The following is a 26,585-nucleotide window of genomic DNA, read 5'->3' on the forward strand; positions in this document are numbered from 1 at the left end:
ATAATCAAGTATATTTTAACTACAAAACATATTGATATAAACCTAACCAAAAAACTTAAACATAAGTTCAATAATTCATGGGGAGGCACCAAATTAGTTAACACCTCCAAAACATAGTCTACCAGTTGGGTAATTAGGACTACACTAAAAAGATAATTTGACTCTTGTCCAACCTAGTATCAGGGTGGGGCGAGATGATAATGTTGGATCGAGTTGTACATGAGGGGGGGGGGGGAGGGTGAATCATATGGCTTTGAAAATTTATCTTTTCGGTTTTGAAATCAAAAGTACGCACAACGAAAATTAAGTACAAAAGAGAAAATGAAAATTTGATTTACTTAGTTCAGAGCGTTCGACAACGCCTACTCCAAAACTCAGGTCATGCGGATCTATCGATGGGTAATCCACTAAAATACCTCTTCCGGTACCTCCGAACGAGGAAATTGAGTACAAGGAAAGTTAGAACAAGTGCAACACACTGCACTTGTTCTTTTGCAATAATTAAGTACAAGCAAATAATTATGTTACCAACATTTAGATGTGAGAGAGCTTGTGTGTCGATCTACCGGCCGTGATTGGAAATCCTTGGAGTGATAGTTAGGCCCAGCAACTTCGCAACAGAGTTGCAGTAGGAGCCTGGAGCAGTTGAAAAGTCATTTAGATGTGTAGAAGCTCGTATGAGCATTATATTTGAAGCTTTGGGTGAGCATCCTTAAAAAGAGCTTGGAAGGTGCCTTTCATAGTCATTGAAGGTGCCTCATGTTGGTTGCTATGCGGAATATCATACCGGTTCCCCTGTACAAAAATTTTGTACAAGTCCTGAACCTTTACTAACAACCTATTGTGTTCTTTAGAAATTAAATTAGGAATCGCAAACGGAACTTAACATTATTGATTCCAAATTTAACTTATCTGTTTTTAGTGGTTTAAACTTGGATCACAAACGATGCTTAACATTATTGATCCAAATCCACTCATGTTACAAATTTAATTAAATATTAATTTCTAAAATTAGCTTCCAGGACTGCATGGCGAGGTACTAGACCTTCTTGGGTATGAGATCATCTACCACCGCCTAGACAAAGCCTTTTAAAGAAATTTAATATTTAATTTCCTTATATAACCCTAGGTTTAACCAAAAGGAACAATCGAATCACAAATTAAAAAATTAAAAAAACACAAACTCGAATCACAAATTCGAAACCTAGAATCATATGTCTCTCGTGTTTGGTATTTCAAAATCCATACAAAGAAAATTAGTATGATGCGGAATAGAATTACTAGTTATACCTTTCTTTGTAAACAACAACCTCTTGATCTTCTACCGTATTCCTCTTCTTATCTCGGACGTTATGTGGGCAACAATCTACCGAGATGAGAATCCACCAAGACTCCTTCCTTCTTGCAAGTTTCGGCCACAAACTTCAAGTTCCAAGGGATGCAAGAGCAAAGCCTCCTTTCTCTCCTTCTTCTCCTAGCAAGAACCGGCCACCAACAAGAACTCCAAGAGAGGGATGCACCGGCCACTAAAAAAGAAGAGAAGAGGAGAAGAATAGGGTTGACCACACCAAGGAAAAGAGGAGGGGAATACTAGAAGATATGTTGTGAGATGAGGCACCTCTACCCCCTTTTTTATATTCCTTGGTCTTGGCATATAAGGAAATTTAATTATAATTAAAATTCCCTTATTCTCCTTGGCATTGGTTAATAAGGAAAATTTAATTTAAAATTCCTTTTAACCCTTTACATGGCCGACCACCTCATGTACTCCAAATAAGGCAAGTTTTAAACACAAAATTAAAACTTCCTTATTTGTTTCCGGAAATTTTTAAAATAAAAATTTCTCTAATAATTTTCCCTTCATGATTGGTTATAAAAGGAAATTTTATAAATTAAAATCTCTCTATTAAAACATATGGATGATTTCCAAAAAGGAAAGTTTTCTTTAAAATTAAAATCTTCCTCTCAATCTACAAATAAGGAAAAATATCAAATCTTTTCTTAATCCTTTGTAGAAACTATAATAGGAAAAATTTAATTTTAAAACTCTCTTTTAAATCTTGAAGATGGTTACAAAAAATGAAAGTTTTTTCAAAAATCAAAATCTTCCTTTTAACTACAAATAAGGAAAGATATCAAACCTTTCACTTAATCTTTTGTAGAAAGTTATAAAAGGAAAGATTTAAATTTTTAACTCTCTTTTAAAACCATGCCTTCCATATAAGAAAAGATTTTAAATAAAATCTCTTTTATTTTTATATGGCTGGCCACACCAAGCTTGGGCTCCAAGCTAGGGTCGACCATCTTTACTTGGCTCAACCTTTGGCTTGGCCAGCCCAAGCTTGGACTCTAAGCTTGCTTAGCCGGCCACCTAAGGTTGGGTAAGAAGGTGGGTATAACACTTTATAAATAAGAGACTATGATAGGGACCGAGAGGAGGAATTGGTTTTGGTCTCCTGATGAAATTAAGCTTCCCGTGTTCGCCCCGAACACCCAACTTAATTTCATCAATAATAATTCATACCACTTGATACGGTGCATGATCGTGGGGTCAAGGAGATGACGTGGTTGGAAGTCAAGCCCTTCGGAGGGTCAGAAGTCAAGCTCGTGTGGCGGTCAGAAGTCAAGCTCACGGGGCGGTCAAAAGTCAGGCCTACGTGGTGGTCAAGAGTCTGGCCTACATGGAGGTCAATAATCCGACCTACGTGGAAGATCGAAGGGTCGGGTTATAAGAGGGTCCTGGTCGAGCACAAGTGTTAATCCGAGGTTAGGCATGCGTGTCGAGTAAGAACTCGGAAGCAAGGATACATGTCAGGATTTATGGTCGTACGACTCAAAATACATGGATTAGCGCACACAGGTTGGGATGTACAAACCAAGGATACAGGTAAGGATTTATGGACTTACGACTCAGAACACACGGATCAGCTCACACAGGTCGGGATGTGTAAACCAAGCATACAGGTCAGGATTTATGGTCGTACGACTCAGAACACATGGATCAACTCACACAGGTTGGGATGTGCAAACCAAGAATACAGGTCAGGATTTATGGCCTTACGACTCAAAATACATGGATTAGCGAACACAAGTCGGGATGTGCAAACCAAGGATATAGATAAGGATTTATGGCCTTATGACTCAAAATACATGGATTAGCGCACACAGGTCGAGATGTGCAAACCAAGGATACAGGTCAGGATTTATGGCCTTACGGCTCAAAATACATGGATTAGCGCACACATGTCGGGATGCGCAAACCAAGGATACAGGTAAGGATTTATGGCCTTATGACTCAAAATACATGGATCAAGCGCACAGGTCGGAATGTGTAAACCAAGGATACAGGTCAGGACTTATAGCCTTATGACATAAGATACATGGACCGGGGCGTTCAGGTCGGGACTCAGGATAAGCGGAAGCAGGATGAGGCGTACAAGTCAGGACTCAGGATAAGCGGAAGCATACTGAGACGTACAGGTCGGGACTCAGGATAAGCAGAAGCAGGCTGAGGCGTACAGGTCGGGATTCAGGATAAGCGAAAGTAAGCTGAGATGTACAGATCAGAATTCAGAATAAGCAGAACTAGACGAAGGCTTAAACAGGTCACGACTTACAAGGTAAGGCAGGTCGGGAGTTCACAAAGCAAGACACGCAAGACAGAGAGGGACATACAGGTCTGGAGTTATGAAGCGACAAACGCAGCTCGGGAAAGGTAGGTCCACACCCACAAGTCGAGACTGGCAGATACAAGGATCCAATCCAGGGTTAACAGAGCGGCGTAGGCATACACTATACGACACGCAAGCCAAGGAATCGTAACAACCTGTCAGGGAATAATCTCTACATGTCAGAGAATATGCTAACGGTCTGATGCTCACCGGCCGTTGATTCCTTCCTAAACCTATAAGAGGATGTCATGTGTCATTCACCGCCAGACAAAGCCTGACATCCGACATTCCCTGACACCCGTTAGACTCCAGAAGTATTCATGGCAGTATAAAAAGGATGTTTTGTCCCTTACGCAGGTACGCTCACTCGTGATTTCATTCTCTTCTTTACTTTTAGTCCTTTCTCTGTGTTTCTGGGGAAAAAGTACCTGACTTGAGAGTCGGAGGGCCTGACTTGGGGATTTTTCCCTTGGTTTCTGGTCTCTAACGACTCGTGGGCTCGTCCGAGTGTGCGCAGGATCCTTTCTTCATCATCACCCTTCGTCATCCGCTCGTGTAAGCTTTTCCGGCAGGTGCCAGATCGACCAGGCTTATCAACGACTTCCCATCAACACCAGCAACAGCACGACCCGCCTTCATCCGACTCAGCTTCCGAACGGGATCAAATTTGGCGCCGTCTGTGGGAACACAACTACCTGTTCCGGAACATGACGATGGAGGACTCAGGTAAAATCAACGTGACCATGGCCGTTGGAGAATATGAGCTCTTCAAAGAGGCTAAGAAGCGGGCGACCTCTGAAAACAACAAACTACTGTCTCCCGACCAAAAAAGTTACTTGCGGTTTCTAAGGAACCAGCTCATGCCTCGGATCGAGGCTCTAAAAGAAAACAACCTATGGAGTTTCCCCTGCCTTCTATAGGGAGCTTGGCCAGGGGTATTATCAGCTAGAGCCGGGATATTACAGCCACAAGGAGCAACCTCAAGCTTCTATGGCTGAGAGTTCACTGCCCAAAGATTCGAAGAAGGGGAAGGCTACTGTCCTCCGCGAGGAGCGTCAGATGGAGCCAGAGGAAAAAATGTCTTTCTCTTCTAAAATATTAGAGGAGAGGCTACCCAAAAGGTACCAACCCCTGGCTATTGGGGAATATGATGGCAGGAAAGATCCTGAGAATCATCTCCGCAAGTTTCGAAATGCGGCTCTGCTGCATCAATACAGCGATGCCGTAAAGTGCCGAGTGTTCCTAAACACTCTATCAGGCTCTGCCCAAAAGTGGTTTGATGGGTTGTCACATGGGTCAATCACTTGCTTTTCCGATTTCAAGATTGCATTCCTGCGCCACTTCGCCAGCAGCAGGAAGTATTAAAAGATAGATCACTGCTTATTTGCTCTCAAGCAAGGGTCCGCTGAGCCACTAAGAAGTTATATCAAGCGCTTCAATCAAGTGGCTCAAGATGTTCCCTCTGCCACATCCGAAATACTTATGAGCGTCTTCTCTCATGGGCTGACTAAGGGAGAATTCTTTAGAGAACTCATCAAAAATCCTATAAGGAATTTCGATGAGATGTTGGAAAAAGTGGCCAGCTACATCAACGTAGAGGAGGCGCAGGCGGCTCGAAGGAAGGCAGACAAACCACCTCCCTTTACAAATAGACCGGAGAGAAGAGCACCTCAACTGCCTACTCAGCCTCTCCCTCCATGCGCTCGGGAAGCCAGACCTACCTTCCACCCTGGTCAGGATGTTCGGTCGGGTCCGTGCATAGCTGTAGTTCAGGTCCCCCGACCTGGACCTTGGGGACCGCATTATTGCACATACCATCGGTCCCACACGCACGCCACCAACAATTGCTACCAATTTGCCCATGATTCCCGGCGTGCTGCTGAGCTGTGCCTACCACCTCTAGAGTTGGCGTCTCAAGTCCAAAGAATGATGGAGGAAAGACGCAACACGGCGGGGCCCACCGACAGACCCCGAACAGATCAGGGAGGCCCTAGCATGCCGCAGCAGGGGCATACTGGGGAGCCGGGAGAAGCTCGGGAGGTCGAGAATAGAGGCAACGCGGCCATCCGAGACATTGGCATGATCTCCGGAGGTCCTACCAATAGAGATTCAGGCAGGGCGCGTAAGTCCCATGAGTGCCGTTTGGAGATCCATCTGGTCGGGTGTAGCCGAGAGCAAGCTGTCGGCCCAGTCATCAGCTTTGGTCCGTAAGATCTGGAAGGACTGGAGCTGCCCCATGACGATGCCCTCATCATCAAGGCTATCATAGCCAATAGCCGAGTGGCTCGAGTCTTCATTGATACCGGCAGCTTTGTCAACGTATTATTCATATTTGCTTTTGAAGAAATACAGATTGACGCTAGCGAGCTCCAGCCAGTGGCCACTTCTCTATATGGCTTTACTGGTAATGAAGTAAGGCCCATGGGTTAGATCAAGTTGGCCATATCCTTGGGAAGCGAACCACTAGTACGAACCAGGAGGAGCACTTTCATTGTGGTGGACTCGCCCTCCTCCTATAATGTCATTCTGGGTTGACCAGCCTTACATGAGTTCCGAGCTGCCGTCTCCACCTTCCACCAGAAAATTAAGTTCCCTGTGGGAGACCAGGTGGGAGAAGTTCGAGGGGAGCAAAAGGTCTCTCGACGATGTTACATTGACATGGTCAAGGTGGAAGCTCGCAAGGCTCAGAGGACGCGGGACGGGGCTGTTCACGCTATTTAGGAGGAGCCCATGCCAATAGCGGAGGAGCCGAGCCTATCCCCTGTGAGGAAGTCTAGCTATATTTTGAGCGCCCAGAGACCCTCACTCGCATAGCTGGAGACCTACCGCCCGAGCTGAAAGAAGAGCTGATTCAGTGCTTGATCCGCAACAGGGATGTCTTCGCCTGGTCCACTGAAGACCTGCCCTGGGGTCAATCCTGAAGTGGCGGAGCACAAGCTGCATCTCATGCCAGATGCCCGGCCTGTAAAGCAGAAGAAGAGAAATTTCTCGGCCGACCAGAATAAAATTATCAGAGCTAAAGTGGACTAGCTCAGGAAAGCAGGACATGTCCGAGAAGTACAGTTCCCATCCTGGCTCTCCAATGTAGTTCTCGTAGCGAAGCCCAATAATAAGTGGAGAGTTTGTATAGACTTCCGGGATCTCAATAAAGTCAACTCTAAAGATTGTTATCCCCTGCCCAGAATAGATCAGCTGGTGGACTCAACTGCCGGCTGCGAAAGAATCTGCATGCTTGATGCTTATCAGGGATACTATCAGATCCCCTTGGCTATGGAAGACCAAGAGAAGGTCAGTTTCATTACGGCTGATGGTATTTTCTGTTATACTGTCATACCCTTTGAGCTTAGGAATGCTGGCGCCACATATCAACGGATGATGGACAAAATTTTCCGGGCGCAATGTGGAGGTCTATGTAGACGATATACTCATCAAATCTGCCCTGACTACAAATTTGATAGCTGATGTAGAGGAGACTTACGACACCCTGCGACAATATGGGTTGAAATTAAATCCCTTGAAGTGTTTATTTGGAGCTAAAGGAGGGAAGTTCTTGGACTATCTCGTCACTGAGCAAGGAATTGAAGCTAACCCGGATAAGGTCCAAGCACTCCAGAACATGAAAGCTCCCCAGAACTTGAAGGAGGCTCAAAAGTTGGTCGGCAGGATAATAACCCTGTCTCGATTTATCTCCCGATCGGCAGACAAAGTAGCACCCTTCTTCAAAGTACTCCGAAAAGCTTCCAAATTCTAGTGGGATGAAGAATGCACGCGGGCCTTCGAAGAGTTGAAGAAGTATCTGGAGACTCTGCCTTCTTTGTTCAAGTCTGTCACCGGAGAACCAGTCTGGGTTTACCTATCTGCTACCCCTAAGGCCGTAGAGGCGGTATTAGTAAAAGAGCAAGATAATGTACAGCGGCCAATGTATTTTTTTAGTCATCTATTAAAGGGAGCTGAGTTTCGATACACAGCTCTGAAAAAGTTGGTTTATGGATTGGTGCTCATGGCTTAGTGTTTAAAACCCTATTTCCTGGCTCATCCTATCATAGTTTTGACAAACAACACCATGGGTAAAGCCCTTACCAATGTCGAAGTTGCAGGTCGGCTTATTAAATGGGTGACCGAATTGGGGGAGTACAATATCACTTATCAACCTCGCACAGCTATCCAAGCACAAGCCCTGGCTGATTTCTTGACCGAAGTCCATTAGACTGACTCAGAGGAAACCTAGAGAGTATATGTGGACGGGTTAGCCACACGTCAGGGGAGTGGTGTCAAAATTCTTCTGATATCTCCTCAAGAAGACATCTTGCAACTAGCCGTGCATCTGAACTTCAGGGTCACTAATAACGAAGCAGAATATAAAGCCCTCTTGGCAGGCCTGCAGGTAGCCCGACATGTAGGAGCTGGCCGGGTCATCATTTATTCAGACTCCCAATTAGTAACTCAGCAAGTAACCGGCTACTTTGAGATCAACTGCGACAAGCTGCAAGTATATCGGGAGGCTTATGAGAAGATGAAAGAAGAGTTCAAGGAGGTCACAGTTAGCAAGATTCCTAGAGCAGAGAATGGCCGAGCTGACGAGTTAGCCAAAATGACCAGTTCTCTGACCACCTGGGTACTAGATAGGTCAGTGGCACAGACCTTTCTCATAACCCAAATAGACATGCAGAATAACCAGGATGAGATTATTGATTGGAGGGCGCCGATGATTAGCTATCTTTAACCAGAGAATGGCCGAGCTGACGAGAATAACCAGAGAATGGCCGAGCTGACGAGTTAGCCAAAATGACCAGTTCTCTGACCACCTGGGTACTAGATAGGTCAGTGACACAAACATTTCTCATAACCCAAATAGACCTGTAGAATAACCAGGACGAGATTATTGATTGGAGGGCGCCAATGATTAGCTATCTTCAACAAGGCACCCTGCCAACAGACCTGGAACAGGCGCAACTGGTTAGGAAAAATGCCCATGCCTACACTATGATAGGTGATCAATTTTATAAGCGGGCGTATTCCAGACCTTTACTCAAATGCATAAGCTTAGAAGATGCAGATCAGGTCTTGAGAGAAATGCATTTGGGATGCTGCGGTAGTCATGCCGGAGGTCGAACACTAGCTCGTAAGGTACTGTTGGCCGAATATTTCTGGTCCACTCTACAGAGGGATGCCCAGCAGCTGGTGAATACTTGTCTGTCTTGCTAGAAACATCAAAACTTGACGCATATGCCTACCTCCGTATTAAAAATAACTATAGTTTCCTGCCCTTTTGATTAGTGGGGTATGGATATTGTCAGACCCTTCCCCATGGCGACCGGGCAAAAGTGATTCTTATTGGTGGTCGTGGACTACCTTTCCAAGTGGGTAGAAGCCGAAGCTCTGGCTAGGATCACAGAGAGTGTAGTTATTAAATTTTTATGGAGGAATATTCTATGTAGATTCAGCATACCCCATAAGTTGGTATCAGATAATGGAAGATAGTTTCAAGGTCGGAAGATCCAGGCCTAGCGTCGAGGGTTCGGCATTACTCAAGCATTCACATATGTGGCATACCCACAAAGTAATGGACAGACCGAGGTTATCAACCGAGAAATTGTACGAGAGTTGAAGATTAAGCTAGACCATGTGAGAGAAGACTGGGTAGAAGAGCTACAAAGTATTCTTTGGACGTACCGGACGACGCCCCGAGAAATCACGGGCCTTACTCCGTTTCACCTGGTCTACGTCAGTGAGGCAGTGGTACCCGTGGAGGTCGGAGGACCTTCAACTAGGAGGATGCTATACGACGAAGAGCGACGACTAGCAGAGCTGGATTTCATTGCCGAAACTCGTAAACAAATAGCAGCTCGGCTATTTGCTTATCGACAAAGGATGAGGCAGAATTATGACAAGAAGGTGGTTCCTCGCTTCTTCGGAGAAGGAGACCTGGTTTGGAAACGAGTAAAACCCATGGGAGATGTAGCCAAGCTAGCACCTCAATGGGATGAGCCCTACAAAGTTATTAAAAAGTTATCATCATACGCATACTACTTGCAGGACGACCGAGGTAGGAATTTAGAGTGGCCCTGGAGCGCTAACTACCTTCAGCCTTATCACACCTAGACAACTCTATGGTCGGCAAAACTCGGTTCCTATAAGGACAGGTCAAGAAGATATTAACCAGCCAGTCAAACTGTTTGCCCGGTCAGGACTGTCACATCCTTATCTTTTGTAAACCATTGAAAAAGCAGTGATCAGAGATGAAACATTCATCATAGAATAGTTCAATTCATACAACAATTTATACAAGGCAATGTACAAGTAAAAACTATTTGAAAGCGGAAAAAACTTCATCAGGCATCTCATCCAAAATACGGTGATGATCCAAAAAGTCTGTGGGAGGGGCGGACTTGAGGTATCCTTGTTCATATAGTTGTTGCAGAGCCCCTGCCGCGCCAGAAGATACAGATACCACGAAGCGGTCCCCGACCTAGACGCAACTAGTATATATCCAAAGAACGGAGGTAGGCTTCTCGGCTCTGCCTGCAGCGTTCGTCTTCCCCTGCCTTGTATATATCTAGAGCTGAAGTAACTCCAGAAAGGCCAGAGCGAGCCTGGGACAGTTCAACTTTCAGGGCAACTAGTTTAGCGGCCTGGGATTCCAAGGTTCGATTCTGTTTTTGCAGGAGGGTCTCTTTAGATTTTAGCTCCTGGGTCAGCTGATCTACATTTTTCTTATGGAGATCCTCAGCCTGACTTTTTTCTTCGCGAAGGGTCTGAAGCTCCTGGTTGGTCGTCCGTATAGCTTGGCAATGCTGAATGTTAGCCCTCTTCAAAGCACCTATTTCAGCTCTTTGAGCACGACCCGCCGCTGCAGGATCATTCAACTGTAACTCTAATTCAGCTACCCTATCCGATAACACCTTATTACGATGATAATTAAGGTGGAGCGTTTGATTTATCATCATTGATTCAGCGTGAGCCTGAGCCAAGAAAGAAAGAGTTTAAGAAGGGAAGAAGTTTTGTCGCATGAAGAGATGGAGCTCAGCTGGACATACAATTCAGAAAACCTATACATCCTGTCTGGTACAGATAGATTTTCCATCAGCTGAAAACTCTGCTCCCAGCAGGTGGCTAGTTCACCTCTAAAAGTAAGACGGCTGGTGGGGCATCTGGTTGTCGCCTCAACTCTGTTTCAGAAGGCTTGGTAGAATAATACCGGTGGTAAGAAAGGCTCTGCGGCTGTGAAGCTGAAGCTGTAGGAGGAGGAGAAGCTGGGTGAGAGGGTCCCGATCGTGATTCATCCGGCCGGGGGGGGGGGGGGGGGGGGGGTAGTTGAAGGACCATCCGTGTCACCCGACACTTGTGAATGAGCATCGAAAGGCAGAGAGGAAGAAGTGGGGTGCGAAGAAGATGGGACCTGCTCCCTTACGCGCACAGAAGGAAGGTCTACAATGGTCGCAGGACTGGTGACAGGTATAGAGGGAGCTGGAACGTGTTGGGTCGAAGGGATTGGTTCATCGGATGGACTATTAGCATCCAGGTCTGGCTCAATATACCTTCGACAACGGCGAGACCTGTGAGCCAATGGTTGGTCGTCTAAGTCAGAGCCTTTAGGAGATGATTGTGATCACTGAGCCAAAGGAGGAGGAGCCATTCTAGTGGGATCGGTAGCAATGCGTGCATGCCAAGATACTCGGGAAGCTGCTCGAAATGAAGGATTGGCGGGGGGAATATCAGCTAACCCTAAAGAAGGTCGAGGGGTCGGTCGGAGGGAAGATCCCGGAGCTGTACGAAAAGCAAATTGGGGAGTTGATTGGGAGACTGATTGAGGAGCTGACCAGGGAGTGGAGCTGCAGGTGCTCCCAGCCGAGCAGGAGCAGAATGGGGAAAAAGTCTCTTGTCCAAGATGACCCTGCTTCGTCTCATTATTTCCTGCTCACTAAAAGAGAGAGGCTGGACGTCTGAGGCGCGAAGCAGTGTGTCAGTTGCATGGGGAAATCAGAATTATGGTACTTAAGACGAAAGACAGGATGAGATAATTTTAAGGGCAAGCATAACTCACCCAAGGAGCGAGGCAGCTCGGAAGATGGGATACGACTTAGCCTGAAGAAAAATAATACCTCTTCAGATATTAGTCTCACTAAGTCTAACAACCAGCACCTCAACCGAGCCAAGGCGTCTGTTAAAAGGGGGTCATTACTGTAGTTCCCCAGGTCAGGTATCACGGGAAGGATCCACTACCAGCGAGTGGGCCACTCCACAACGGAAAGGAATTTAAGGAAAAAGTACTTATCCTTCCAAGCCGGATCAGAGGATGGAATGGGACAGAAGAAGGTGGTCCGAGTGCGGCCCTGGAAGCGGAACAAGGCTTCACTGTGCTGGCGGGGAGTGAAGAAGTAATGGAACAGACGGGCAGACTAGGAAAGTTCGTAAACTTCGCATAGAACCACGAAGCCGCACAAAATCCTTATGGAATTGGGGGTCAGTTGACCCAAAGAAATTCGAAAATAATGACTTACGTCAGAGAACAGCGGATGGATAGGGAAGCGAATGTTGGAGCAATCCCGATGGTCCACGGGACCATGTGTTTTGGTGTTTGGGCAAAGGGTTTAAGTTAGGTTCACCCTTGTATTTGATATGTGTATTTGAGTTGTGCAGGTTTGCAGGATACACATGTGACTCAGGTTGATGGCTTCGGGTCCGGTGAAGGATGGAGCATCCGAGGGACCGTGGACAAGACAGCGAGGACAAGAGCCAAGGGAAGCGACTTCGAGGCATACGCGAAGGATGGCATTGGGGACGAGCCGCGGGCTTGAATGCATCCGAGGGACGAGAGCCAAAGAAAGTAGGCTTGAAGGCAAAAGGTCAAAGCTGCAAAGGAAGAATCAAGTGAGTCATAAGGGTAAGGGTACGAGTGCACGAGAGATTGTACTCGGAGTAAAATCCTAGTTTTTAGGGTTTATCAGAAAGATCGCAGCATATCGTAGCGATCGTAGCGCCATCAGTAGCAAGATCGTAGCGCCGATTGCATGTTTTAGCAGTCGATCGTGCAGTCGACCGTGAGCAAATCGGTTAGTGTGGAATCGAGCCGCTGGGATGTAACGCCGAATTTAGAGGGCGCGATCGCATGTTTTAGCAATGATCGGTAGGCGGGTTTTCCAACCTGGCCTATAAAACCAAAGCTTGGGAGCTTGGTTTGAGTTGACGAAATAGAGGTGGTTAATCTCTATTAGTAGTCTACTTGTGCCCTAGCGTCAAAAGAGCTCTTGTGAGGGTTGTGGTGAGGTTTCTCCACCCACAAGGAGGTTTGAGCTAGCCGGAAGTTTTCCGGGGAGTAATCCACCGAAGGATCGAGATCGTCCACCTTACGGACACGCCGTGGAGTAGGAGCTTTATCTCCGAACCACGTAAATGATCGTGTAGCTTGGTTTGAATTCTTTCCTTTAGTATTTAGCTTTCTACTTGTTTTGTTTGCATTTCCGCTTGCGCACTAACGTTGTAGAAAGAAGCGAGTATTTGGGGGCGCCGTCTATCCAACCCCCCTTCAAGCCGGTCGTCCGATCCCCAACAGCAAAGCCCTGCCACGAACTGTTCCTAATAGAAGGTGGCATAGCCTGTCGGAGGAGCAGAAGCTTGGTGCAGTGTAGTGGGAATGATGATATGCATGCCCCGGGAAATCTCGTAGGTAAAGCGACGATCATCCAGATTCATGCCATCAAAAGTGGAAACTCCAGGAGGGTAAATGATGTTGGGGAAGGCCATGGGAAAAACTCAAGTGGAAGCCAGGAGGAAAAACTCAAGTGGAAGCTAGGAACAAGAAGGTGAAGCAAAGAGCAGAAGGCATGAGGAAGCAAGAAAGTGGAAAGAGCAGAGAGCGATAACAGAGGAATCGCAAAGGAAAAAGTTCCATGAAGTGGCGGCGGTGACCTATTTATAACTGAAACCCACAAGGACAAAACGGTCAAAATACCATCCAACAGCTCATAATAAAAGCGCTGTAGAATATCGAAATAAGATGAGCCATTAGATCTTCACAGAAAACGAGGCTGCTGTAGATGGCCCGATGTACGAGGGCCATCATGCATTACCTCGGAAAAAGAATGGTATTGCGTGGTAAAGTGGTAGGAGTTCCTTGCTCGGGAACCAATTTCGTTAAGGAGAAAGTCCAGCTCGGGAACCAATTTCGTTAAGGGAGAAGTCCAGCTCGGGAGCCAATTTCGTTATGGGATGAATCCAGCTCGGGAGCCAGTTCGGGATGCTGAGAGAGCAGAGTTCTAGGGAAGAAGCACTAGTCAAAACGTCATCAAGCTCAGAACAAGTCCCAGATCAGGGAAATAATCATATCACAGGTCGGGGAGTGAGTCGATCGGAGGTCGGGAAATAAACAAATCCCAAGTGGGAAAACAAACAGATCCCAGGACGAGGAACTAGTAGATCTGAGATCAAGGAATACGCAACCGAGAATTCTCAAAACCGAGGGGCTCGATAAAGAATTTCCTAAATTTATGCCAGTTTAGGCAATCATAGAGCGAGGGATTTCAAATTTCAAGCATAAGTTTATGCCAGCTCTAACACCTTCAAGCACACGAGCGGTTCTATCAAATTTCAAATTTATACAGAGGATTACATTAAGGCTGAGGGCCTGGAGGAAGGTCTGAAGGAAGCACATCACTCGGGAGAGGAGTCGGAAGAGTCAAAAAGTCGTTATCTGTGGCGAAGGACGGGAAAGCTTCATTAGGAACTTCTTCCAGTAGATGCTCCCTGTCCAGGAAGTTAATTTGGGGGGAGCGAAGAAGTCCTTGCTCAAATAGTTAGCACAATGCACCCGCGCCCCCGTAGCAGACCATCCGGTCGGCGAAATCTCCTATCTTCTTCTAGAACAAGGGAGACTTAATATAAGAGAGCCTGTAAGCTTCAAGACGCTCGCCTTCGCCTAATCTGTACTTCACCAGCTCCACCCGCACTTCCTCTGTAGAGGCCAGGGTCAGTGCCTTCTCTTTATTCAAGGTGGAAATCTCCGTTTGTGCTTTGTGGAGATCTGCCTGAAGGGATTTAATGGTGGCCTGAGCCTGATCCTGCTGAGCCTTAAAAATCTTTTCCCGGTCAGCGCTAGCGGCCAGGTCTGCTTGGACAACCTTCAGGTCTTTTTGTAGGGCTGTATGGGACTCCTAGAGTGCCTTCAGGTCTACAACAAGAGAAGCCAGCTTGGAATTCTTCTCCTTCAACTCATCCGCCAGCTGACGGCGGCGTTGCCCCTCTGAATTCAGCCTAGAATCGCTGGTCTGCAGGGCCGCTTGTAGTTCTTTTATCTTGTCGGTGGACTCCTAGGCCAGGTTGCAAACAGACTGAGCAGACTCCCCGGCCGCATGCAGATAAGAGTCCAGAGGGTCAAACGGGTCACGAGGAGTCAGCGACAATTCCAACTCTCGGAGGCGAGCCTTCAAGGAATCTATTTCTCAGAGCAGGTCAGCGGCAAAATTGGTCAGGCACAGGCCACTAGAGCAGGCCTGCTCGGTAACAAGAAGAAAATCAGAAATAAGGTCAGAATTAAGTCGAGAAAAAGGGAAGCTCACCAATATAATATGTCGGGCGGCCAGATCCAGACTCTCCCACTAGGAGCCTCCACAAAATTGCTCGGTGGCAGATCGCCAAAGAGCGGCTAGGTCACCATGCAGAGAAATTTTGGCACGAATCGGAGGGACGCCTGCTAGAGTGTATACTAAAAGCCTAGCTTTTGTATAAACATTTATTTAAAAATAAAGAATCACAGTGGTCAATATCTACATTTATTTGTTAAATGTAAATTGTTCAATTAATTTATATAGTAGACAACATGGTGTGTGGTGTCACACACAGAAGATCATGTTGTTGGTTCTTTATAAATTATAAACAGTTGCTCGCGACTAAGATGGAAAGGAACAAACCGTTGAAGTAGTCGTAGTGTAATTAAGTATTAGTTTATCTTAACTAATAAATTACACTGATATACTCCAAGTATATTGAGTAGGACCATTTTAGGTAAGTTCTTTTTGTACTAACTTTATAAAAAAACTAAACCTTAGTTATTATGAAAGTGTGTGCTCTTAATCATAATATAATAACAAGCACATATATTTAATATTTATTTCTTTGACTTATCAAAGGGTGAGGTTTAGCTCGATAAATCAATATGCCCGATAAGTTGGGAAATGATATTACTTATAGTGTGTGATCCTGTCCGAGCGCTGAGTCGACGGGCGCTGGGGACGTGGCACGCTCCGCTGTCTTCGACTGGTGGTGTAGCCCTCCGACGAACCTGCAAGGAAGCCGAGCCGGGAGGGGTTTCCCGGCGACGGCCCTCCGACGCTCAAGTCAGGCAACGAGAGAGGCAGAGTAATGAGGCTACAGTAGAGATGTGTGTATACCTTAGTCGACATCTGGGGAAGCACGGGCACGTTTCCCGATGTATGCACGCTTCCCCAAACATATCTTAACAAGCCTGTGTCAGAAAAGTACCTCTGGCACCATTCCGCAATCGTCCGAGCATATCCCGGATGTGACGGTGGAAGCTTCCACCGTATGATTCTGTGTACGGCTCGACCGCCAACTCTGCTGCTTGTCGGCGGCAGGTGTCTCGAGGATGATGTTATCCCCTGTCTCCTTTGTCCTCTTGCGTTCCTTGTCTGTTCCGGGGCCGAGCGGATCGGTCGCTCGGCAAGCATATTACTTCTGCATCGGTCATATGCTCGGATGAGACTGCTCCTGCCTGTACTACCTTGTGCACTGGACGAACGGACAACCCGCTCGACCCTTGAAACCTTTTTACCTTGAGCATCGGAAACCCGACCCCTAGTCGGGTTGTCTTTCATTCGATTCGGAGGATTCACGGTCGGTCGGCTTGCGGGGCCCTGTCGGTAGGCCTGCTCCGTCCGGTTGGCCGGTCTTCGGGTTGACTATCTTGACCTTTGACCCCCCACGTGCCGTTGATCCCCCGCCGACGAGGGCCCCCCGTCCTTATCACCGGATCAGTGTGTGTTGTTGATTATAGAAGGAATCTGTGTCCTAGTTATCTTGGTTGAGAATGTCCCCAAGAGGAGCTCATAAGGATTGTCATGTTAAACCCTACAGGTGAACTTAGTCCGACATGACAATGAAGTTGAGTGGTACTACTCTTGGAGCTAGATATTAATTACGTGAGTTGTCAGTAACTTACTTAATTAGTGGACATTTGTTATCTTAAACACAGGGAGACTAACACACTCATAATAAGAAGGAGCCCATAATGTAATTTTTGATTGGTGCGGTAGTGCGATAATAACTCTCTAGTGGAATGAGTTATTATCGATGAACTTGAGTTGTGTGTTCGGGGCGAGCACGGGATACTCAAGCTCATCGAAAGGCCAAAACTAATTTCTCCTCTAGGTCCCTGTCGTAGCCTCATTATAGCCTCAAGTCCATCCAAATGTAAGGCTCTTCTTGGTGTCCAAGAAGGGGGCCGGTCCAATGCTTGGTGACCAACCAAGGGCCGACCACATCTTCTTTTATAGGGGCCGACCCTTTGCTTGGTGACCAAGCATGAAGGGGCTGGCCACAATAATTCAAAAAGGGAGGGTTGTTTTGAATTTTTAAAATCTTCTCTTTGTAGAAAACTATAAGTTTTAAAAGAGAGACTTTAATTTTTAAAACTTTCCTTATTTGAATTAGGCCACATGTTTTAATAGAGAGTTTTAAAAGTTTTAAAACTTTCCCTTTTTAACCATCCTCATGGTTTAAGAAAAAAAAGGGAGATAAGTTTTAAAATTAAAATTTTCTATCATCATATTAAAAAAGAAAATTTTATAAGAGAAGCTTTAAATTTAAAACATGGTTTTAATTTTTAGAACTTTCTTTTTTTAACTCCTACTTTAGGAAAGAGAGCTTGTAAAATTTTATAAGAGTTTTTCTTGTAAAATTTTATAAAAATATATATATATATTTCCTTTTTTCTCTTGATGAGGTGCCCGACCACCTTACTTGGTGCCCAAGCAAGAGGCCGACCATAATTAAAATAAATAAAATCATCATCAATTAATTTTGGTGATTGATTCAATCAAGAGGAAAGAAAAGGAAAAATTAAAAGGGAAAAGAAAAAACTCTTGGAAGATTTTAATTTTTGTAAAAATTCTTCCCTTATTTGCCTTGGGCAAGTAATATAAAAGAAGGGGTGAGGAGGCTTCATGAGACACAATTCTTATTCTCTTGCTTGGAGAACCTCAAGTGGCCGACCCCTCTCTCCCTTCTCTTTTCCCTTTTGCTCTCTTCTCCTTGGTGGTGGTGGTGGTCGGATTTTAGAAGAAGAGGAAGAAGCTTTTGGGTGGTGTTCATCTTGAAGGATCGTCGCCCACACGACGTCCAAGGCGAGGTGAGGAATACGGCAGAAGATCTTGAGGTCATTAGCTTACAAAGAGAAGGTATAACTAGTAGTTTTCTTCCGTATCACACTAGTTATTTTCTTTGTAAGAATTCTAAATACAAGAGGCAATTAGATCTAGTTTTTTGAATTTATTTTTTGAGTTTGTGTTTTCTTCTTTTTCGAATTTGTGATTCGATTGTTCTTTTTGGTTAACCTAGAGTTATTTAAGGAAATTAAATATTAGTTTTCCTTAAAAGGCTTTGTCTAGGTGGTGGTGGTTGCTCCCATATCCAAGAAGGCCAAGTGCCTCGCCATGCAGTCCTGGAAGCCAATTTTAGAAATTAATATTTAATGAATTAATAACTTAGGTAGATTTGAATCAATAGTGTTAAGTTCCGCTTGCGATTCAAATCTAAACCATTAGGAACAGATAAGTGTAATTTGGAATAAATGATGTTAAGTTCCGTCTACGATTCCTAATTTAACTTTTAAAGAACACAATAGGTTATTTAAGGAAAGGTTCGACACTTGTACAAAATTTTTTGTACAGTGGAACCGGTACGTTTTCTTAGGACTAACCAACAATGCCTGCCTCCGCAGAAGTCCCCACTGGGTTTGATTCTAATTCGACCACAGAGGGTAGATGCCAAGAGGCTATGAAATCCCTCTCGTTCCTTTGAGGCCGTGCTTGGGTGTGTGCGGTTGAAGGGGATGAGGTGGACGGGAAAGCGGAGGGGATCGCAGAGATCCCGGGCTGGTCTCCGACAGCTCCAGCAGAAAGACCGGCCTACTCAGGAGCTAGGACCTGGACGGGAGTAGGGGCCAGGACTTCTGCCGCTCGAGGAGACTCCTGAGCAGGAATCCTGGGGGTTTGCACTTGAACTTTAGGGAGCTTGGAGGAAGTTGGCTCTTGTAGAGTAAGCGGAGAAGATTGAGCCGAGGAAGTGACTCTCTTGCGCTTGCGCTAGAGTCGCAGGCGTTTGTCTGGAGGCGGAGAGGGAGCCCTCTCTTCCTCGATGGGCTCCAAAGCTGTAGGGATAGCCTCAGAAGGGCTCACCGGCAGAAGCAGCGGGGTGGAGGATGCTGAGGGTTCCTTCGCAGTTTCATGAGAAGAAGTAGCCGAAGAGGCAGCCAGGCCCTTCTCAACCTCATCACCCACAGCCTGCAAAAGATGACTGGGCCGTCGGGATGATCCCTTCGAGTAGGCCCGGAACATAGCAGCCTCTGCAAAGCAAGCAGGAAATACTTCAGTTAGTGAAGACCGACGGAAGGAAGAGCAACATCTTACCAAAAGGGGCTCCTATAACTGCCGGGACCAGGCTGAGTCCGAAGAAGTGCAAAAAACCTTCTCGCAATATAACAGAGAGGAGAAGTTGTACTCCCTGTAGTTTCTCGAACGCGGTATGACAGGTGGGATGATGGGTATGGTCACACAACTTGAAGGGGGAAGGAAGAGCAGAGCGCCATTGGGTCGGCCAGGTTACCAACTCGGGCAGCCAGATAAAGAAAAAACGAGAGTTCCATCCTTTATTGGAGGAAGGCATATCGAAGAAAAATTTGCATCCAATCCTGGACTGCACCATGAAGACGCCAAGCTCGGATCGTTTCAATGAATAAAAATGATGGAAAAGTTCGACAGTTAGGGGAATCTAGTACACCCTACAGAGGATGACCATGCCACAAATGGCACGAATAGCATTCGGTGCGAACTATGAAAGAGGGATCTTAAAGTACTGACTTAAAGAGGAGAAAATAGGATGAAGAGGAAAGCGGAGACCTCCCAAGAGTTGATATTTAAAGAAGGTTACAAAACCCTTGGGAGGGGAAGAAGGGTGCTTAGTCGGTCTCGGAGCACGTAGTTGGTGATCAGTCGTAAGGTGCAGGCTTTCTTGAATCATGGCTAGGTTGCTATCATCTAAATCAGAAATGTAATACGAATACCAGGGTGCTATGTTACCTTCCGTCATTGGAGAATAAAGTAAGGAGGAGGACGAAGACGAAGAGAAGAAGCGTTTGTGGGTAGCAATCAGAGAAGAACTTAAGAGATGGAGCAAGAAGCGACAGAGCCGAAGAGCGATAGCAAGGTGAGAAGGTAATGGCGAACAACCTTTAGGGTTTATAAAGGGAAGCCCCTCAGAAACATCGAAAGAAGAGGGGAAGGCGCAGTAACTTGAGTCGTCGGATTTAGGATTGTGTGCTAAAAGGTGCTGATCAACTACAGTGGTGGTATAGGGTCTGGAGACACATGTCACTTCTCTAGAAAAGGCATTAAAAAGGTCTTAATGATGGATGTGACAAGGAAATCATGAAAAGAGATTTTTGTATGACATCATTCCAGCGCGAGAATACCGTACGTCAACAAGAAAGGCAGCCATGCGGTTACCGCAAGACCATGCGTCATGATTATAAACCCACCTCAGGAAAGAGGAAGGAAAACGAAGGGACACAGGAATTTGAATGTGACGCTCCTTAAGATTCAAAATAAACAAGTGTTGTTCTAATTAAAATTTGCTTGATATATTTGCAAGAAATATCGCAAGTACGCATAGTTGGCCAGACATCTACAATACGTCACCCGGGCAGGAATTTCATAAATGACCTCCAGACCAGTCTACAACTATGCAACTATTAATCAGATTCCTGGACCAGCCAAGAAGAGTTTTCTTATGGCTTCCAGGACGTGTCCCAGACTCTCGCCCTAGTGCGAGTTATAAGTGAGCTATGCTCTCATGCCCAATGACTATCCAGGTCGGTGCCCCAGACTCTCGCCCTAGGGTGAGTTATACTCTCACGCCCAACGACTGTCCAGGTCGATGTCCCAGACTCTCGCCCCAAGACGAGTTATAAGTGAGCTATGCTCTCACGCCCAACGACCGTTCAGTCGGTGTCCCAGACTCTCGCCCTAGTGCGAGTTATAAGTGAGCTATGCTCTCACGCCCAACGACTGCCCAGGTCGGTGTCCCAGACTCTCGCCCCAGTGAGAGTTATAAGTGAGCTATGCTCTCACGCCCAACGACCGCTTAAGTCGGTGTCCCAGACTCTCGCCTCAGTGCGAGTTATAAGTGAGCTATGTTCTCACGCCCAACGACCGCCCAGGTCAGTGTGTCAGACTATTGCCCCAATGTGAGTTATAAGTGAGCTATGCTCTCACACCCAATGACTGCCCAGGTCGGTGTACCAGACTCTCGCCCCAGGACGAGTTATAAGTGAGCTATGCTCTCACACCCAATGACCGCCCAGGTCGGTGTCCCAGACTCTCGCCCCAGTGCGAGTTATAAGTGAGCTATGCTCTCATGCCCAACGACCATCTAGGTCGGTGTCCTAGACTCTTGCCTCAGGGCGAGTTATAAGTGAGCTATGCTCTCACGCCCAACGACCATCCAGGTCGGTGTCTCAAACTCTTGCCCTATTGCGAGTTATAAGTGAGCTATGCTCTCACGCATAACGACCATCCAGGTCGATGTCCCAGACTCTCATCTCAGTGCGAGTTATAAGTGAGCTATGCTCTCACGCCCAACGACCGTCCAGGTTGGTGTCCCAGACTCTCGCTCCAGGGTGAGTTATAAGTGAGCTATGCTCTCACGCCCAACGACCGCCCAGGTCGGTGTCCCAGACTCTTGCCCCAGTGTGAGTTATAAGTGAGCTATGCTCTCACGCCTAACAACCACCCAGGTCGGTGTCCCAGACTCTCGCCCCAGTGAGAGTTATAAGTGAGCTATGCTCTCACGGCCAACGACCACCCAAGTCGGTGTCCCAGACTCTCGTCCCAGTGCGAGTTATAAGTGAGCTATGCTCTTATGCCCAACGACCGCCCAGGTCGGTGTCCCAGACTATTGCCCCAGTGCGAGTTATAAGTGAGCTATGCTCTCACACCCAACGACCGCCTAGGTCGGTGTCCCAGCCTCTCGCCCCAGTGCGAGTTATAAGTGAGCTATGCTCTCACGCCCAACGACCGTCCAGGTCGGTGTCCCAGACTCTCGCCCCAGTATGAGTTATAAGTGAGTCATGCTCTCACGCCCAACGACCGTCCAGGTCGGTGTCCTAGACTCTCGCCTCAGGGGGAGTTATAAGTGAGCTATGCTCTCATGCCCAACGACCGTCCAGGTCGTTGTCCTAGACTCTCACCTCAGGGCGAGTTATAAGTGAGCCTGCCCTCACGATTAGTGACTTTCTCGGTCAGTATCTTTTCCTTTTGCCTCAATATGAATTTGCATGGTCTATTTTTGTGCTCAACAGATCTGCATTTGTACTTCTATGACCAATACGAGGGTACGAACAGGCAAGTCCATGCAAACTACTACTTTCTCACCCTTTTTGGTAAGAAAAGGGTATGGTAAATAGATCATATTTCCTAAGTTTTCTTTTCTAGCAAATTTCCTAGGAGTGGTAGGTCTATGGAACACAGTGCTATAAGAAACAAGGAAATACGGACCCGTAATTTTGAAGGCAAGCACCACAAGGAATATTCTTTAATAAAAAGTTGAAATACAGACCCACAACCTTGAAGATAAAGAGAGACGGAGTATTATTTAAGCAAGGTTGAAGAACACTTGTCAGTTCACATTATCATTACAAGATCTAGATCCCGAGGTGTGATTCCTCTTTGCCAAATGAGCTTGGGCTTGAGCCAATTCTTCCTTAATAAGTTTGATGGTGCTCTTCAGTTGGCTAATCTTTTAGGAGGACGAGAAATTCTGAGGATAGCGGGAAAAGGGTCAGCCAGAGATGCAAAATCCAGGCCAGGTAACAACGGAACAAGGGTCTAGTCAGTCGGACTAGAGCCTCCTTCGACTAGACTTGAGGGGGAGACTTGTGATACGGTGCATGATCGTGGGGTCAGGGAGATGACGTGGTCGGAAGTCAAGCCCTTTGGAGGGTCAGAAGTCAAGCTCACGTGGCGGTCAGAAGTCAAGCTCACGGGGCGATCAAAAGTCAGGCCAACGTGGTGGTCAAGAGTCTGGCCTACATGGAGGTCAATAATCCGGCCTACGTGGAAGATCGAAGGGTCGGGTTATAAGAGGGTCCTGGTCGAGCACAAGTGTTAATTCGAGGTTAGGCCTGCGCGTCGAGTAGGAACTCGGAAGCAAGGATACAGGTCATGATTTATGGCCGTACGACTCAAAATACATGGATTAGCGCACACAGGTCGGGATGTGTAAACCAAGGATACATGTCAGGATTTATGGCCTTACGACTCAGAACACATGGATCAGCTCACACAGGTCGGGATGTGCAAACCAAGAATACAGGTCAGGATTTATGGCCGTACGACTCAAAACACATGGATTAGCGCACATAGGTCGGGATGTGCAAACCAAGGATACAAGTCAGGATTTATGGCCTTACGGCTCAAAATACATGGATTAGCACACACAGGTCGGGATGTGCAAACCAAGGATACATGTCAGGATTTATGTCCTTATGACTCAAAATATATGGATTAGCGCACATAGGTCGGGATGTGCAAACCAAGTGTACAGGTCAGGATTTATAGTCTTACGACTCAAAATACATGGATTAGCGCACACAGGTCGGGATGTGCAAACAAAGGATACAGGTCAGGATTTATGGCCTTATGACTCAAAATACATGGATTAAGCGCACAGGTCGGGATGTGTAAACCAAGGATACATGTCAGGATTTATAGCCTTATGGCATAAGATACATGGACCGGAGCGTACAGGTCGGGACTCAGGATAAGCGGAAGTAGGATGAGGCGTACAAGTCAGGACTCAGGATAAGCGGAAGCATACTGAGACGTACAGGTCGGGACTCAGGATAAGCAGAAGCAGGCTGAGGCGTACAGGTCGGGATTCAGGATAAGCGGAAGTAAGCTGAGATGTACAGATCGGAATTCAGAATAAGCAGAACTAGACGAAGGCTTAAACAGGTCACGACTTACAAGGTAAGGCAGGTCGGGAGTTCACAAAGCAAGACACGCAAGACAGAGAGGGGCATACAGGTCTGGAGTTATGAAGCTGCAAACGCAGCTCGGGAAAGGTTGGTCCGCACCCACAAGTCGAGACTGGCAGATACAAGGATCCAGTCCAGGGTTAACAGAGCGATGTAGGCGTACACTATACGACAAGCAAGCCAAGGAATCGTAACAACCTGTCAGGGAATAATCTATGCATGTCAGAGAATATGCTAACGGTCTGGTGCTCACCGGCCGTTGATTCCTTCCTAAACCTATAAGAGGACGCCACGTGTTATTCACCGTCAGACAAAGTCTGACATCCGATATTCCCTGACACCTGTCAGACTCTAGAAGCATCCATGGTAATATAAAAATGGATGCTTTGTCCCTTACGCAGGTACGCTCACTCGTGATTTCATTCTTGTCTTTACTTTTAGTCCTTTCTCTGTATTTCTGGGGAAAAAGTACCTAACTTGAGCGTCGGAGGGCCTGACTCGGGGACTTTTTCTCTGGTTTCTGGTCTCTAACAACTCTTGGGCTCGTCCGAGTGTGCGTAGGATCCTTTCTTCGTCATCACCCCCGTCATCCGCTCGTGTAAGCTTTTCCAGCAGGTGCCAGGTCAACCAGGCTTATCAGCGACTTCCTGTCAACACCAACAACAGCGCGGCCCGCCTTCATTCGACTCAGCTTCCGGATGGGATCACCACTAAAGAATTATTATTGAACTACCGCACCAATCCCAAATTACATTTTGGGCTCCTTCTTATCATGAGTGTGTTAGTCTCCTTGTGTTTAAGATACAGAATACCCACTAATTAAATGAGTTACTGACAACTCACTTAATTAGTATCCAACTCCAAGAGTAGTACCACTCAACCTTATTGTCATGTCAAACTAAGTCCACCTGCAGGGTTTACATGACAATCCTTATGAGCTCCTCTTGGGGACATCATCAACCTAGATTACTAGGACATAGTTTCTTTCTATAATCAACAACACACACTATAAATAATATCATTTTCCAACTTATCAGACCTCTTGATTTATCGAGCTAAATCTCACCCTTTGATAAATCAAAGAAATAAATACTAAGTACACGTGCTTGTTACTCTATTGGGATTAAGAGCACACACTTCCATAATAACAAAGATCTAGTTATTTTATTAAGTCAGTATAAAAGAACTTACCTTAAATGGTCCATCTCAGTACACTCTGAGTGTACTAGTGTAATTTTATAGTTAAGATAAACTAATACCAAATTACACTACGACTATTCCAATGGTTCATTCCTTTCCATCTTGTCGTGAGCTACTGTTTATAATTTATAAGGAATTGATAACATGATCTTTTGTGTGTGACACCACACACCATGTTATCTACAATATAAATTAATTGAACAACTATATTTAGCATATAAATGTAGACATTTGACCAATGTGATTCTTTATTTCACAATAAAATGTTTACAAAAAGCTAGGCTTTTAGTATACACTCTAACACCTCCAATTTGGGAAATCTGATCCTGAATAGCCCAGGTTCTATCCGCAATGAGGTTTGAATTCTATCCTGCGGAAGCCGCCTTCAAGCCATTGAAGGCGCATTCCATGAACAGTACGAAAGTGCCTTCCATAGCCATTGAAGGCGCCTTCAGGTACTGTTCATTCGAAGGCTTTTTGCTCCTTTTACCCTGCAAGTTGTGTTAGTCCAAAATTAAATATCTAACCTACAAAAAAAGTTAGCATAGTGAAAAATAAGAAGTAGTAATTAGTTCCTGTCATCGCAGGACCAGAATCTAGTTAAGGTCTCGGATTAGTGATCCAAAATGGACCTAACCTAGACCGACGCCTACTATCCCTCAACCGGGATGCGTCCTCACAAAGTCACTCTCCTCTAATGACTTACCTTTACTTATCATCTTGCAGTTGGTTTGACTAGTCTTCTGACCCACCAGGTCTTCATGCTAGTTGTCCAGTCCGTAGACCCAACTAGACTTCTATTGGTTGTCCGGTCCTACGGACTAAACCGAACTTTCTGCTAGATATCCGGTAGGCCCGTTTACCTATCCAGTCCTGCCGACCTAGCTGGATTTTAGCTTGGTGTCCAGTCCGTTGGACTCATCAATTCCTGCACACTCGGTAAATCAATTAGATTACAAAAACACCTAACTTAACTTACTTATTATTCATCAAAACCTGAGTTAGACCGTTAGTGCAAACCACACTAACAGATAATACATTAGGGAAGCTTGGCCTAGGGAGTCAAGTGAAGTAAGGAGTACCCTTCTTGGTCTACTTAACTAAATGGAACTAACCAAAATTACCTCACCGCATCCTAGACTAGTTAGAGCAAGTTTATCAATAGAAAGGCTTAATGCCCAATTTCTTAAAAAGATTTTATCTAGAAGTGGTCATTGTTCCGATAACCAAGAAGACCCCTATGCCTCGCCACAGCCTAGAAACCAATTTTTAAAATGTGCATTTAATTAATTGACAATAAAACATGAATCTAACACAAGGTCAAACTATTTTCAAATCTGATAAATTAATCTCATAAAACTATAGGAATACCTTGACAGGGTGAGATAATTAAGATAAAACTAATTTAAATTAAAAATAAAAAATAAATTAAATTCAAATTAAAACTA

General features: G+C 45.8%; 1 protein-coding gene across 1 annotated transcript in view; it reads right to left on the reverse strand.

Annotated features, from left to right (window-relative positions):
• Positions 1–18,988: 18,988 nt before the first annotated feature.
• Positions 18,989–26,585, reverse strand: part of LOC122013818 (WD repeat-containing protein 75-like) — a 28,283-nt gene continuing 20,686 nt past the window's right edge. The window contains exons 10-13 of the mRNA XM_042570043.1: positions 24,037–24,135; positions 23,778–23,858; positions 19,313–19,406; positions 18,989–19,248 (exon numbers count right to left, since the gene is read on the reverse strand). Of these exons, the coding sequence (XP_042425977.1) occupies positions 18,989–19,248; positions 19,313–19,406; positions 23,778–23,858; positions 24,037–24,135 (534 nt within the window). The remainder of the gene's footprint in view (positions 19,249–19,312; positions 19,407–23,777; positions 23,859–24,036; positions 24,136–26,585) is intronic.

Source organism: Zingiber officinale, chromosome 8B, assembly GCF_018446385.1.
Source record: "Zingiber officinale cultivar Zhangliang chromosome 8B, Zo_v1.1, whole genome shotgun sequence".
In the NCBI taxonomy this organism is placed as follows: Eukaryota; Viridiplantae; Streptophyta; class Magnoliopsida; order Zingiberales; family Zingiberaceae; genus Zingiber; species Zingiber officinale.